A 16,843-nucleotide genomic window follows, 5' to 3' on the forward strand; every position below is an offset into this window, starting at 1 on the left:
AAGTGAGGCTGGTTGGGACGTACTGCCAAATTCTCTAAAACGACATTGGAGGCAGCTTATGGTAGAGAAATTAACATTAAATTCTCTGGCAACAGCTTTGGTGGATATTCCTGCAGTCAGCATGCCCTCAAAACGTGAGACATCTGTGGCATTGTGTGATGTGACAAAATGGCACATTTTAGAGTGGCCTTTTATTGCCCCCAGCACAAGGGGCACCTGTGTAATGATCATGCTGTTTAATCAACGTATTGATATGCCACACGTCAGGTGGATGAATTATCTTGGCAAAGGAGAAATGCTCACTAACAGGGATGTAAACAAATTTGCACACAAAAGTTGAGTTAAGCTTTTTGTGTATCTGGAAAATGTCTGGGATCTTTTATTTCAGCTTATGAAACATAGGACCAACACTTAACAGGTTGCGTTTATATTTTTGTTCAGTATATATGCCTTCAGTCCACTTCTATGGCAGTCCTAACGGAACATTAGATAATACTGGTACATATGTTTCATGTTACTGTGAATTCCTTCTAGGAACAGTCCATGTGAACAGGAACAGGCTAGATTGATGCTTTTCTGTGTCCCTCAGACCTCTGCACACTTCATTTTAAAGATGAATGGGTTGTAAATAACTGAAAGACAAAGTTGGTTCATAACATGCTTAAACATGTTTGTGTGTATTATATCATGAGTAAATGTAAATGCCCAGAGCCAATTGTTAGTAGGCTATAATTGAAAAGAAAAGGAATTTGATATTTAATTTCATTTGTTGATTGAATGACTTTATGCAAGATAAAAAATGAACTGATTTCACTACATAATTAAATATGGTAATAAAATAAATGGATTCTCCCACTCTTTGGTTTTCAAAAAGGCTGTAACCATCATCGCTTTAGAAAAATAATTTATGGATCAAACCAAATCTCACAATCTCATTTGTCATCTGGAAAATAACAAATCCCCAAAATTAAGAACTTCTTATATCATCAACCTTTGTGTTTGTTATTGTTTCTCAAGGTGTTGAGTACCTTCTTGATCTTTAACCACTACTAGCCTGAGTGCCTATATCAGACACAGAATGGCATCCCCTTTGCAACACGCAGGATCCTTTGCCACTCGAAGAGAAGTGTTTGAAAGACAGAGTATCTACCAAACACAGATCAAAATGTGTCTGCATTTGTTATGATTTAGGAGGTAGTGATATAATACATCTGATTGAAATACTTCTATATTCTAACATATTCCTCTCATGAACCCACCCCTATTTACAGGTAGAAGAAACCCCCAGGTATTCCCGGACTAGCCTGGTGCAAGATCAGTTTGTGCTGTCTTGCCAACTCCTATGGTCAATGGCAAACACAGATGTGGTTCCAGGCTATTCCCTGACAGCTCTGTCTAATAAAGAAAGAGGCTGTCTGTTCTGTTTTTTTTAGGCTGGCTGTCAAAACAAAACAATATTTCCACATCCTGATAAAAAAATATAAATGTTTGAAAAGAAAAGCAGATAAACTAAAAAGAGCACTAGAGGGCATGCAGAGAGAACTATCGTCAGTCAGTCGTGTAGAAAAGTGATGGTCGGAGAGGGAGTTGCAGCAGTAACAGTAACATGCCATGGTGCTGAATGAATCCCAATCCTATTGCAAATATTATGTGCCCTTACTGACATGGCCAGTAGTGGGCACAGCCCTTAATGAATGGAGGAACAGTGTGGTCATCAGCTTCACAAGCCAATGAGGAGTGGAGTATAGCTGTCAATACAACTGTCATTCACACATCGCAAACAGTGTCTCCTTCTCTCAGTAGATTTGGAGGTAAGGTGACGTGGCCCCGTCCCTCCACTTGTGGACCTTGTCTGTGATGGCCGTGCGGCAGAGTGGACACACCTTCTCCCGGTTGAACCAGAGAGCAATGCACTCGTCACAAAAAATGTGCTGTTGTTGAGAGAGAGAATAAACAGGTATTCTTTATCCAACCATGCTCAGTATCAAAAGGAACACAATGAGTATCCTCTTGTGTGGATGGAATTTTGAAATCATCAAACTTGTATGTGTGACTACATAGTAGGAGTAAAGAAAAGTCAGTAATATTAGTGTTTGCTGTCCCATGGATGAGTTGTGCATCTTACCTGACACAGGAGGGCCCTTGGGTCTCTGTACTCTGCCTGACAGATAGGACAGATGTCCCCAGCCTCACTGCACTGGCTCCTGGTGGCTGCTGCCCCCGTGTGCTGAGGAGGAGGAACAACACATATTTACAACCCACACAGTCAACACTGATCCAAACTCTTACAAGTGTCGGCATTATACTCACATGATACACATGATCTACACATGAGCAAGATTAGACAGTAGTTACTTGTCAGTCAACCCACATACCACCACTAAGGAAAAAGTTGACATGTTGATGTATTTAAAGTACTGTACCTCACCACTTAGAAATATCCTCACTGTTTTCTGGAAAGACCCCCACTGTCCATACAATCCTAAAAGCTACATTTAAAAAGCAAGCGTTAAGTACATTTAAACAAAGGTGGGGGAAAAAATGTAGCCTTTACTTTTTTCACAACTTCCACTACTAAGAATCCACTTCGAAGCATACATCTTTGATAAATGCAGTGTGGTGCAGTCATAAGGTCAGTCACCTTGAGTATGAAGTAGACCAGAGCCAGCAGGACTCCCAGGGTGAGGCCAGTGTTTCCATCCACTTTCTGGTAGGTGACCAGGTAGCGGAACCACAGCGGGGTGGGAGCCACAGCCTGGTACACCTGGCCCACCTCTTCAGTCAGCATGTACCACCGCCCCTGGGGACAGACAGAAAGGCAATAGATTAATGCTTTCTCTCCATACCTTTTGGGCCCCCAAAATGCTGGTAGAACCTACAATGCATTCGGAAAGTATTCAGACCCCTTGACTTTTTCCGCATTTTGTTACGTTACAGCCTTATTCTAAAATGGATTAAATCGTCCCCCCCCCTCCCCATCAATCTACACACGATATCCCATAATGACAAAGCAAAAACAGGTTTTTAGAAATTGTAGCAAATAATACATTTACATAAGTATTCAGACCCTTTACTCAGTACTTTGTTGAAGCACCTTTGGCAGCAATTACAGCCTCGAGTCTTCTTGGGTATGACGCTACAAGCTTGGCACACATGTATTCGGGGAGTTTCTCCCATTCTTGTCTGCAGATCCTCTCAAGCTCTGTCAGGTTGGATGGGGAGTGTCGCTACACAGCTATTTTCAGGTCTATCCAGAGATGTTCGATCGGGTTCATGTCCGGGCTCTGGCTGGGCCACTCAAGGACATTCAGAGACTTGTCCCGAAGCCACTCCTGCGTTGTCTTGGCTGTGTGCTTAGGGTCATTGTTCTGTTGGAAAGTATACCTTCGCCCCAGTCTGAGTTCCTGAGCACTCTGGAGCAGTTTTTCATCAAGGATCTCTCTGTACTTAGCTCCGTTCATCTTTCCCTCAATCCTGATTAGTCTCCCAGTCCCTGCCGCTGAAAAACATCCCCACAGCATGATGCTGCCACCACCATGCTTCACCGTAGGGATGGTGCCAGGTTTCCTCCAGACGCGACACTTGGCATTCAGGCCAAAGAGTTCAATGTTGGTTTCATCAGACCAGAGAATCTTGTTTCTCATGGTCTGAGAGTCCTTTAGGTGCCTTTTGGCAAACTCCAAGCGGGCTGTCATTTGCCTTTTACTGAGGAGTGGCTTCCGTCTGGCCACTCTACCATAAAAGCCTGACTGGTGGAGTGCTGCAGAGATGGTTGTCCTTCTGGAAGGTTCTCCCATCTCCACAGAGGAAGTCTGGAGCTCTGTCAGAATGACCATCGGGTTCTTGGTCACTTCCCTGACCAAGGCCCTTCTCCCCCGATTGCTCAGTTTGGCCGGGCTGCCAGCTCTAGGAAGAGTCTTGGTGGTTCCAAACTTCTTCCATTTAAGAATGATGGAGGCCACTGTGTTCTTGGGGACCTTCAATGCTGCACACATTTTTTGGTACCCTTCCCCAGATCTGTGCCTCGACACAATCCTGTCTCGGAGCTCTACGGACAATTCCTTCGACCTCATGGCATGGTCTTTGAACTGTGGGACCTTACATAGACAGGTGTGTGCCTTTCCAAATCATGTCCAATCAATTGAATTTACCATAGGTGGACTCCAATGAAGTTGTAGAAACATCTCAAGGATGATCAATGGAAACAGGATGCACCTGAGCTCAATTTCGAGTCTCATAGCAAAGAGTCTGAATACTTATGTAAAGACGTTTTTTGTTTTTTTTATACATTTGCATACATTTCTAAAAACCTGTTTTCGCTTTCTCATCATGGGGTATTGTGTGTAGATTGATGAGGAAAATGTGTTAATTAATCAATTTTAGAATAAGGCTGTAACGTAACAAAATGTGGAAAAAGGGAAGGGGTCTGAATACTTTCCGAATGCACTGTATGTCTACTGACAAGTGCTGTGATTTCTATTTTAGTCCTCCACAGTGGAGACTAGATCCATCTGTCATCTGTATCTGACAAGAGACTGAGCAGAGCCTACTAGTAGTCACACAACTGGAGAGAGCATCCTTCCATCTGTGACAGAAAAATTTACAATTGTATAGTGGATCAATAAAGATGTATTGTATTTATTCCTTACCTGGGCTCTGTAGGTCACCAGTTTAGAGGGCAGCAGTAGGATAAGGCACTTGAACCCCATGATAAGGAACTTGAGTGTGAAGTTGGTGACGCCCACCACCCATAGGACCTCCCAGAAACCCAGGGGCTCAACAGCCGGGCTCAGGAAGATGAGGCTGAGAAAGATGTGGATACAATATTATGCTCCTGATGATTTTAATGTCTGCCTCTTTTGTGTATTATGCCACTATGATGTCATTCGCAAAATGTCCACATTGTGTATCCAATAAGGTTTTCCTATTCTATTGTGGGCCCGGTTTCCCAAAATAATCTTAAGGCTTCAAAGGAGCATTGTTAAATCTCTGAGCTGTTACTAAAGTTGCACTTGAAAAAGCTAGTTATAGAACAGCTAAGTGTGTCGTTAGATGCGTTTTTCCTTAGCACGTCACTTTATAAACAGGAGGCCTCCGCTAAACATAGATAAACATCTTGATTCTGTCTCTCTGTGACCGCCGATAACTTCACAACGAAGTTGACTACAAATACAATACATTGCCAATATCTTTGCAATGGTTACAAAAAAGCGAAGGATAAAACGATGCTTCAAATTAAACCGAGATGATTGAATTAAAAGATAAATAGCTTACAGTATAGGCTACAGGCCTATATAATTTATAATATTTAAATCAATTTTCTATTTTGCTAATTGTAGGCTAATGTCACATTTTTGCCTCAATATATTTAATGATGTGTAACAACATGTGCGCAATGATGTAGCAAATCTAGATTTAGTGCATTATTATAGGGTAAGCATTAGAATAAGACGCCTCAATATCTGCAGTCAAAGGCGATAATATCTTTCTAGGAGCTGATCCGTCGTCAGTATTATGGAAAAATGATAATGTTAAGGTAAGATTTGAATGGAGAAAGCTGATCCAAGAGCAGCGCTGCCTTTATTTCGATCCTATCAGTATCGACACATGCCTCAACGACGCACTTAGCGAACGTTCTCTCTGCGTAGTGTTTTTGGGAATCACATGTTACATCTTCGGCCGTTGTAGGAAAGAGGCATCATTTAAAAACACTCGTAAGCATAAATTCCATTGCTATGGGGAAACTGGGCCCAGGTATGCTCTGGTAAGTGAAGTAGCGGGAAGGGTCTTACCAATAGTAAAGTGTCTCAGTGAGAAAAGTGTAGTAAAGCAGGAGTGTGGAGGACGCCAGGAAGAGGAGCAGCCATACGCACTCTATCTTTGACCGACGATCCTGAGGAGATACATGAAGGATCAGATTCAGAGGTTTGAATAGTGTTTAAACACTGATGTAGAAATTAATTAAGAAATTGTGTTACTGTTAGTGACTTACCTGAAGAAAGACTTGGGTTTGAATGTTCTTATTCGCGTAAAGAAAAGTTGTAAATAAGCCAACTCCAACAGCTAGACCTGCAACAAAGTCATGAAAGAAATATCATACAAACTAACTTGAGATAAATAAAAAGTTGTTCCTGACTGTATAGCTACAGTTGAAGTCGGAAGTTTACATACACCTTAGCCAAATACATTTCAACTCAGTTCTTCCCAATTCCTGACATTTAATCATAGTAACAATTCCCTGTCATAGGTCAGTTAGGATCACCACTTTATTTTAAGAATGTGAAATGCCAGAATAATAATAGAGCGAGTTATTTATTTCAGCTTTTATTTCTTTCATCACATTCCCAGTGGGTCAGAAGTTTACATACACTCAATTAGTATTTGGTAGCATTGCCTTTAAATTCTTTAACTTGGGTCAAATGTTTTGGGTAGCCTTCCACAAGCTTCCCACAATAAGTTGGGTGAATTTTGGCCCATTACTCCTGACAGAGTTGGTGTAACTGAGTCAGGTTTGTAGGCCTCCTTGCTCGCACACGCTTTTTCAATTCTGCCGACAGATTTGCTATAGGCTTGAGGTTAGGGCTTTGTGATGGCCACTCCAATACCTTGACTTTGTTGTCCTTAAGCTATTTTGCCACAACTTTGGAAGTATGCTTGGGGTCATTTTCCATTTGGAAGCCCCATTTGCGACCAAGCTTTAACTTCCTGACTGATGTCTTGAGATGTTGCTTCAATATATCCACATAATTTTCCTTCCTCATGATGCCATCTATTTTGTGAAGTGCACCAGTCCCTCCTGCAGCAAAGCACCCCACAGCATGATGCTGCCACCCCTGTGCTTCACGGTTGGGATGGTGTTCTTTGGCTTGCAAGCCCCCCCCTTTTCCTCCAAACATAACGATGGTCATTATGGCCAAACAGTTCTATTTTTGTTTCATCAGACCAGAGGACATTTCTCCAAAAAGTACGATCTTTGTACCAATGTGCAGTAGCAAACCGTAGTCTGGGTTTTTTATGGCGGTTTTGGAGCAGTGGCTTCTTCCTTGCTGAGCGGCCTTTCGAGTTATGTCGATATAGGACTCTTTTTACTGTGGATATAGATACTTTTGTACCTGTTTCCTCCAGCATCTTCACAAGGTCCTTTGCTGTTGTTCTGGGATTGATTTGCACTTTTCGCACCAAAGTCCGTTCATCTCTAGGAGACAGAACGCGTCTCCTTCCTGAGCGGTATGATGGCTGCGTGGTCCCATGGTGTTTATACTTGCGTACTATTGTTTGTACAGATGAACGTGGTACCTTCAGGTGTTTGGAAATTGCTCCCAAGGATGAACCAGACTTGTGGAGGTATACATTTTTAGGCCTTGAAATACATCCACAGGTACACCTCCAATTGACTCAAATGATGTCAATTAGCCTATCAGAAGCTTCTAAAGCCATGACATCATTTTCTGGAATTTTCCAAGCTGTTTAAAGGCACAGTCAACTTAGTGTATGTAAACTTCTGACCCACTGGAATTGTGATACAGTGAATTATAAGTGAAATCATCTGTCTGTAAACAATTGTTGGAAAAATTACTTGTGTCATGCACGAAGTAGATGTCCTAACCGACTTGCCAAAACTATAGTTTGTTAACAAGAAAGTTGTGGAGTGGTTGAAAAACAAGTTTGAATGACTCCAACCTAAGTGTATGTAAACTTCCGACTTCAACTGTATGTTACTGTTACCCGACACCTACCTTGGGCATGTTGGATGACCAGTTTAGCACAGAGGATGATTATGAAAGGAAGACTCTTCTGAACCCAGCGGAAGAGGTAGCGCAGCTCTGAGAATGAGGTGCTGGGCTCCCCTGACTCCAGATCAGCATCAGCCGGGTCCGCCTCACTGTGGGAGTGCTGGTGTCCCCCACCATGTGAATGGGAGTGGCTGTGGGAACTGGTTCTGGAACTGGCTCTGGACCTACGGGATGACGCCCCTCCTCTACATGACTCCCAGGGCCCGCTGGAGAGGATAGGTACCCGGACCTCTCCACTAGTCTCCGGGATAGCAGAGCCCCCGGTAGCCCCTGCTGGTGTCCTGGTCAGTAGTTCTGGCAGTAATGTCAGGGACAAACCATGTCCTGCCTGATGAGCACCCAGCTCGCTGGAGTTAGGCTGCATCACAGTTGGTGATTCCCTCGATTTCAACGTTCTTTTGGAATCACTCCTTCAACAAATAAAGTGTTAGAGGTTAAGAGGATAGCGTGGTTATAATGTGCAGATGTTAGCTAACAATCTGGCTAACGTTTTCTAGCTAAGTTCGCTAGCTAGGCCTAGCTACAGTAACTTACAGGTTGTTGACAGCATAAACAAATATTGTGATGCAGCCTAGTAATGTTACTTGGCTGGCTAAATGACAGTCAGAGATTCAGGAAGGTGTTTTCACCAATATCAATACACACTTTTGTACTTGTCTATCTAGCAACTGTTTTCTCTTTTGTTTACATTTAGGGAGTGACAGTTAGCTAACTAACGTACGTTAGTAGCTAGCGAAACAGCTAACTAACGTTAACTGTGTCGTTAACTATGGCAAGCTGTCAGATCAACATTACAATTGACAGCTTTTTGACAAATATAAGATAAATAAGAGGTTGTTGGCCGTGTTGGCACTGATGACATGATACAAATACAGTACCCTTACTTTTCTAGGTAAATTGACTGAAAACACATATTTACAACAACGACATGGGGAATAGTTAAATGGGAGAGGAGGGGTGGATGAACGAGAGTGATGGCAGTTAGTTAGCTAATTACTGTTAGATTTCGGGTGACAGAACTTTGCTAACGTTAGCAGCTAGCTAGGCTACCGTTGTTATGACATTTCATTAGCAATGCAAGTAGAAATGCTTAAAATACCTGTCATACTGAGTCTGGAGTTTCATGATAAACCACCGTTCTCCATCTAATAATCTGTCCAAAACACAAAATTAAAGGAAAACAAAAAAGAAAAGAAACAATCTAAAATAAAACTAATTCGCAAGCTAAACCATAATCCTATCGTCTCTATGTGGGCATAGAGATAGATAGAGGACTCATCTTTATATCTGTGCCATTATAACGTCTGTGGCAGCGACATTGAGTCTACAACCCATAGGAATCCCCACCCAGTTGACTACTGTGACGACATTAAAAGGGCGGAAGCATGGTGGAAGCCCTCAATGGCGCTGCCCATGGGATAATTGCCTTTTGGCCACTAGAGGACTCTATCATTCTCTATGTTTGGGAGACATCTTGAATACAGCAGCATCAACGTCACAAACTGTTTTAAAATTGGTCAAAAGTTAAAGAGAACCAACTCATGTCAAAACTTACTTCATTATCATCAAATATGTTTAGTAAGTGATAAATAGTCTGAATGAATGAATTAACTTTGAATTAACATTGTACTTAATTAACAACAGGGAAGCAGTTAAAGCTGCAATATGTAACTTTTTGAGTGACCAACCAAATTCACATAGAAATGTGTGTTATAGATTTGTCATTCTCATTGAAAGCAAGTCTATAAGAAGTGGCAGATCTATTTTATGTGCTCTATTTCTATGTTTCCTGTTCTTAAGTTTCGTTTTTGCGTCTTTTACTTTCGGTTTTGTACAGCAGCTTCAAACAGCTGAAAATACAATATCTTTGGTTATGGAAAAGATAGTTCACAGCGGTTTAGATGGTACAATGATTCTCTACACTATACTTGCTTGTTTTTGTCACATAAACTGAAATTAGGCGAACTATTTTAATTTGACCAACCAGGAAATGGTGACACAATTTCTGCCTAGTGCATCTTTAAATGATTTTCTGTACTTCCAGTGTGGGGCGTGTTCAGCAGGACACAACGTTTTGGAAAGTTCAGATAGAAATACACTATGTAGAACAAACATGCCTCTCTGACATGTAGAATAAGGTCGCACATCAGCTCTATTCATTGCATTTCTATCTGATGTAGGCTAAGTAACAAACATTTCCCCCATGTAAATCAATCCCCTTCAATTTATTTTCCTTTCGTGATGTACGCCAGAAGGGCCCCAGCTAGAACAGGTAGGCTAAAGCCACAGACCCAAGGTCAGATATGTTTTCATCACAATAATATAGTCAAGAGGAGCCAACTGAAAATTGCAACAGAATATTACGGAGTGGCTCCTAATCCGTGACCAGATCTCTTATTTCTGAGGCTCCGTATCCGTGGGTGCACAAATTATCGAAGTATCTCATGGGAATTTGCGATTTCTGTCATTTTTTTCATGCCAAAACCGGATTAAATGCCAAAAAGATTATATTCGCAATGTCACTAAGCAAAAAGCAAATAACCAAAACATCAATAGCCACTACAATGTCAAAACATGATTTTGTCACGAGTTCAGTACAATTTACATTTAACATTTGAGTCATTTAGCAGACGCTCTTATCCAGAGCGACTTACAGTTAGTGAGTGCATACATTATTTTTTGTATTTTTCATACTGGCCCCCCGTGGGAATCGAACCCACAACCCTGGCGTTGCAAACGCCATGCTCTACCAACTGAACTACATCCCTGCCGGCCATTCCCTCCCCTACCCTGGACGACGCCAATTGTGCGCGGCCCGATGGGTCTCCCGGTCGCGGCCGGCTACGACAGAGCCTGGATTCGAACCAGGATCTCTGCGCCACTCGGGAGACACAATCTTCTTGATTTTACGGACCCACGACTATGTGGTATCGACATTAGCTAGCTAGCTAATGTTAGCATGCTAGTGACTCTAGTCAGCATACTCTGCTACATGATAATCAGCTCGAGTTAGCTAGTCACCCTAGCAAACTCTAGTCCAATGGAAACCGGTGCAACCCTGCTGGCTAATGGCTGGCTAGATGAGCAGTGGTGACAGTGAGGTCCCTATGAGATTCAAGGCTTTAATAAGTGCAATCGTGCAGAAATAGCAAAGAAAATACTGATTGATGAGCTAAATTAGCTGGCAAGATAGCTATGACAGTTACGTGTCATTGAGTACCACAGTATGAGTCATAATACCCATAAAACCTAGCGGTCAAACACGGAAATGGTTCCATATAGTGGAATCGATGAGGGTAACCAGAAGTGGTCTAGTGATAAGTGTTTGTGTTTCTGTTGGGCAGAGGGAGAAGGCGCTCAGAGTTAAACAAATGGGGGAAAGAATTGTGAATTGTTTCACTCTCAAGAAAAGGAGTGGTGAGATTAGTAGATATGTACCAGTACAGAGGGATAGACCAACAAGTAATATATGTTTCAGTAAGATTGGATTTTTTGTGTTTATAGCAATGGTTATTAATTGTACTGCAGGGTCCATCCCTTCACGTAAGTCGAAGAAAATTGAGGTTGTGGTGGCAACTACAGAGAGGTATTTGGGTGTGAGAGACTTGACATCAGAAGAGTTACAGGGAGTGTTAAGTGGTGATGTCCCATCATTTCAGGTTGAGGGCATGAGGTAGGAATGAATATATTTAAATAGTGGAGAAGGGTGGTGTTAATTATTAATAATAATTTTGAATTTGTGAGTTAGATGGTAGAGTATTTCTTTCTTTTATTTTTCAACCAAAATATCTAGTAGGTGGCGGTAATGCAACAAATTGGATGCCAACCGCCGTTAAACCTCTTTGAAGAAGAAGAAGAAGAAGAAGAAGAAGGAAACGGTTCCCAATCGTTTTTCCACCATACATTTTAGAACGACTTCATATAAGGTCTGTGTTTCGTGTAGGCTTACCAGTGTTGCCAACTTAGCGACTTTGTCGCTATATTTAGCGAGTTTTCAGACCCCTCTAGCGACACAATTTCAAAAAAGTGACTAGCGACAAATCTAGCGACTTTTTCTGGTGTTATTGGAGACTTTTGGAAACTCTGACGTGAAAGCACGTATCGTTCTTACTCTTCTCAACGAGCAGTGGGTGCTTTGTTACCCCCGTCCCGCAGCAGTCCCTCCCATCTGCAGTCAGAGCAGGAGATGTTCACCCCTCCGTGTCCAGACTGCAAATGAATCGCTCATGCGGGAAGCCGCCGCTCGCTGATCCCGCCCTGGCTTACATTCAAGGCGGGATGTAAATGTAGGGAGTTTTTTACTCACTTTTTGTCTCCCATGACATTATTCCTCTCTCCTACAGGGTCCATCACAATTACATGCACATGGCCAATTATGCAAATGCATGACGTCATTTAGCGATTTCTAGCGACTATTAGGACAGCCAATAGCTACTTTCCTTACTGAGGAGTTGGCAACACTGACTACCTGGCTTGACGTTTTGATAACAACGTAAATCTCTTTCGGACAAGGTAACTTTTATCAATATATAATAGCCTGTAATTTCCCCCCAAAATGAAATGCTAATTATCCGTTAATGTGGCTATCATACAGAACTACACATCCTGTCGCAAGCTTTGACTTCATCCCTCAAGGCAGTGTTGCAGGGTGGGAAAAACCTCCACATTTCTCCATGCAAACTATCAGCAACAACTAGCAAGTAAAGAATAACTAGTAGATGTCATCGCCTTTTTGTAGTTTCTCGTTTAAATAATGTATATTGTGTATTTCTCATGTGTATTGTTGTTTAGCATCTTTCAAATTAACTATATTAGCATTTTTTTCTTACTATATATTTTTTTCTTACCCTGACCTTTTGTAGATAACTAGCTAACCTTAGGTCTCCGTAGATTAGAAGCAAGAATGGTTCTGTGCTATGTACCGGATTGTAACCACTACTCCGATAAGCACACGTGCATTTGATCATTTTCAGACCTCTGTAAGCGAGATGTGTTGTAGGAGCCATGTGATAAGGTAAGCCCTGTTTGATAGCTGCTAACAAGCTATTTTGGCTAGGTCAAAGATCTGTGGTTAGCTAGGTGCTTATGAAAATTAGCTAGATAACCACCAACTGTAGTTACATGTACAATGCACGTTACCTTCCTTACAATTAAAAAGAAAAGCAGTATAGGCTAGCATAATGACTGTTGTGATCTTTTTATTGACACGTCTTTAGTGAGCTAGTGTTAAGTTGCGTCAATTCAAATCTGGTATTAGGAACAAAAGAGGTCAACACGACTTCTAAGATATACTAGTATTTTAATTAATGCAAAACACTTCAATGGTAAATATGATGTTCGTATATACGGGTCCACTGAAATACCACACAGGGCACTCAGAGAACTGATCCATTGTTCTAAGTTCTTCTCCAAATACTCTGACAGAGATAGTTCCCGCTCCCTGCTGGCCAATCAGAGTAGAGACTGAGCGTGGTTTAGACTTACTCAGCCTATCGTTGGCGCACAGGCTGGTCCCAGGCCCTTGGTGCTTCACTGTTGCCAGGTGTCTAGTTGTTTTGAAACTTCAGACATAGTCTGTTCCTCTCCACTGTAGCAGAACACATGTCCTTGAGCGCGGTTTAACAAAGAGGCAGTGTTGTGTATGTGAGACACAAGTTCTTATCTCCCCCTACTGTTAAACAGTCTATATCAGTACAGCACAAACCTATTATGTTTAATCATTAATGCATTCCTTCTAAGCTAGGCATCACATCCAGTTATAAGAAAATAGATCCCCACAATCCCCCTTTTCACACCCACTGGGTGTGAACCCAAAACAAGAAAACCCAAAACAAGAAATTTCAGGGAAATTCAGGAATCCCCCTATTGACACCCTCCAGGGTGTCACTCATTAAAATACAATACAAACAAAAAGAATCACACTTTTATTAATAGGCAATAATGATAATAAAAAGGCCTTCAGTCCTTCCATCTACACCCAACTTGTACTAGGTTGGCTACCAGCCACCCAGGAACTTCAAACCTTCACATAAGGAAAGATAAACATTCACAATGGTAAACTTGATTAATAAAGCATAAAACACAGGATTAATAAATTTTGGCCCCTTTTAGACACCCTCTAGGGTGTCACTCCACCACCTCACCAATAGCAAACCAAGGGTCATCCTCAGTCAACTTCATCTCAGTGTCTGCATCTCCTTCTTGAGCCCCTAGGAGGGGCATCATACCAGCCGAATGCACGACATCTGTAACAGACTTTCTCAGACAAGGAATTACACAGGCAGTACAGCACATTAATATTAGAAACACAACTACTAGGGTCAGAAATCCAGTAACCACCACAACAGAGTACCCACCAAACCAATCACCCAACCAGGAGAACAGTCCGTTTCCCTCCATTCCAGCCATGCTCTTCATTTCAGCTGATAGTTTATCTAAACCAACTAGGGCTTTAGAGATACTCCCATCAGGACTGGTATTGTTAGGGATAAACGTACAACAATGGCTTAACATTCTATAGACACCACCCCTTTCTGCCTGATCTAGAGCCAACCTCTTTTTACTAAGTCATAGGAGTGAGATGGCGGATAATTGTTCAAAAGATCCCTTCCGTTGCATCCCTAGTCCAGCCAATAAATCGTTGTTGGTCGTAATATATATAATTAATCCAATTCACAATTTTGTTTATTGTCACCCACCAAAAGAACGTGGTAGTAAACCCTTCCCCTAATTGTTTCATAGCTCGGTATCCATCCGATACCCCCCTTGGTAGCCCAATTGCATCCATCTAAATAGGGCTATTCTCCTTCTTGTTAAAACTCCTCCTACATCTGTTTAATCCTTGGTTCCTGGTGACTAATTCTAACTAGTTGAACCAGTATAACCAGGGCGCACGTATCTAGCCACCCCTTTGGAATTCTCTGCCTTACACTGCCTTTACTGGCACACGCCCACCACACATCGGTTACAGGGGCTGTAAGGTTCAGAATTCTCTCCTGTGCTTCCGAACTTAAGTCTCCAATTGATAATTGGTGATGTCTTTGTTTCTCTTTACCCCCCATCTGGATGTTCAGTCCCCCTCGGTCTCATATCCCCATCCCCAAGTGTATTTAAACACTTGAGTCTAGGAACAATCCGCCGTGGGGTCCGAACACGAATATAATAGGATTTTATAATCCCAATTTGCTTATTGACATGTACCCCACCCGTTGGCTACGTCCCTAACCCTTATTTTGAATCTGACAGTCTGCCCTTCTCTGACTCCTATTTTGTAGGCCACTTGTCCTTGACGGTCAGTATGTCGGGTCGCTTCTCTTCTCTTTTACTTCTTAACAATGGTAAGGGCATAGCATAATTGGTGGTGGATCTTGACATATCAAGACCATTACCGAGACTATGATGCAACTCAAGTTATCCATATTCCCAAAAACCGCCAACCCTCTCTTGTCCTCAGTCTTTCTGCTTGGTACTACCCCATACTCACACCTCTATAAACACCCCACAGTGATGAAAGGTCGGGGTAGAGGATCTTCGTTAACAGAGTTTACCCCCAGACCCTATTGGTTTCAGTTCTTCTCTTTAACTCTGTGTGTGTTCAACGGTGTTGGCATGTGGGCCTACCTTTTTGCAGTGGGTAACGTTGACCCAAGTGGCTCTTTCAGCTATTCTAATGGCAAAGGCAGTGACCAATATAACCTGATAGGGCCCTTCCCAACAGGCCTGCTTCCAGTTTTTCTTCTTTAGGGACTGGATGCTCACCAGTCACCTGGTTAGATAGAGTGGGTCACCTTCTCCTTTAGTTCACCTGTGGGGCACAAAACCTCTGACATACGGGTGTGGTTAATAAATTATCTTTACACATGTTCAGCTCTCAATTTTTTTTTTTTAAAGTATTTTGTCCTCTCCTTCGTATATATTTATTATTTAATCCTACCATCTCCTTATCATCTCCTACCATCCCCCTTTTGACACATGTTTTGCTCATGTGTCAATATTACCACCTACCTAAACAATCACTTAGTTAATATTGGTAATTTATCATCCAATTGCCATCCCTTATTTTTATGTTTGAGACTGTCCCTTGCTTCTTTATTGCTCCTATCTTCCTGATCTCATTACTAAATAAATGATCTAGGTAATAGCTGTTTCGCATTAGATTGTGCCTTCCTCTGATTACTGCAGCTCATTGCATTAATTTAGTTTCAAATAACAACTTGTTGTTTATTAAAGCATACGTAAAATGAAATTTAAATGACAACATTTGATAATACCTCAATTTATTTATATCCCGTAAAAGTAATCTAAGATTAGTACAATTGACTAGCAACAGGTATCCCTCATTCAGGGAAAGCTCTCTCTCTCTCTCTTCTGTTGTTTTATGGTTCAAATCATATATATTATTACCAAATTATAATATTCTTCACACTTTTCACAGTATTATAAATTACCCTCAACTTAGTAAAATAAACTATCTTAAAGTCCTCCTCTCATGCCTTTAGAATTTACTAGTGTGGATGATTAATTAACACCAGAAGGTTAAAACAGAGTTCAGAGGCAATTGAAATTATTCAACGAACTGTTCCATCCCATAGTATACCAAACATTACCATTATTCTAAATATTTCATAAATGTTACTTATCCCAAGTGTTCATTAAGTCCTCATGACATTCATTCTTATAAGAAATCATATATTTACATTTTACATTTACATTTTAGTCATTTAGCAGACGCTCTTATCCAGAGCGACTTACAGGAGCAATTAGGGTTAAGTGCCTTGCTCAAGGGCACATTAACGTCATTTAGCAGACGCTCTTAGCCAGAGCGACTCACAAATTGGTGTGTTCACCCTATAGCCAGTGGGGGGGGGGGGGGGGGGGGGGGGGGGGGGGGGGGGTAGAAGGATTACTTTATCCTATCCCAGGTATTCCTTAAAGAGGTGGGGTTTCAAATGTCTCCGGAAGGTGGTGAGTGACTCCGCTGTCCTGGCGTCGTGAGGGAGCTTGTTCCACCATTGGGGTGCCAGAGCAGCGAACAGTTTTGACTGGGCTGA

The 16,843-nt window shown here is 41.8% G+C and overlaps 1 protein-coding gene across 1 annotated transcript; it reads right to left on the reverse strand.

Moving 5' to 3' along the window:
- Positions 1-645: 645 nt before the first annotated feature.
- Positions 646-9,099, reverse strand: LOC311142959 (E3 ubiquitin-protein ligase RNFT1-like). Its single transcript, XM_084178730.1, has 9 exons — positions 8,893-9,099; positions 7,737-8,203; positions 5,993-6,069; positions 5,793-5,893; positions 4,650-4,803; positions 2,642-2,800; positions 2,424-2,489; positions 2,126-2,227; positions 646-1,931 (listed from the first exon to the last, which is right to left on the reverse strand). The coding sequence occupies exons 1-9, from the start codon at positions 8,916-8,918 to the stop codon at positions 1,797-1,799; spliced, it is 1,287 nt and encodes a 428-aa protein (XP_084034856.1). The 5' UTR covers positions 8,919-9,099; the 3' UTR covers positions 646-1,796.
- Positions 9,100-16,843: the final 7,744 nt, after the last annotated feature.

Source organism: Coregonus lavaretus (assembly GCF_964263955.1).
Source record: "Coregonus lavaretus genome assembly, chromosome: 15".
Classification (NCBI taxonomy): domain Eukaryota; kingdom Metazoa; phylum Chordata; class Actinopteri; order Salmoniformes; family Salmonidae; genus Coregonus; species Coregonus lavaretus.

Bases quoted from the DNA above. Each gene is read 5' to 3' on its own strand.
- LOC311142959 (XM_084178730.1), bottom strand. From the start codon at position 8,918: ATGAAACTCCAGACTCAGTATGACAG. The intron at 2,801-4,649 runs GTAAGGAATAAA...GTCTGTCCCCAG, and splicing joins TGGTGACCTACAGAGCCCAG to GGGCGGTGGTACATGCTGAC. The intron at 2,490-2,641 runs GTGACTGACCTT...TTTTAAATGTAG, and splicing joins TGGTCTACTTCATACTCAAG to CTTTTAGGATTGTATGGACA.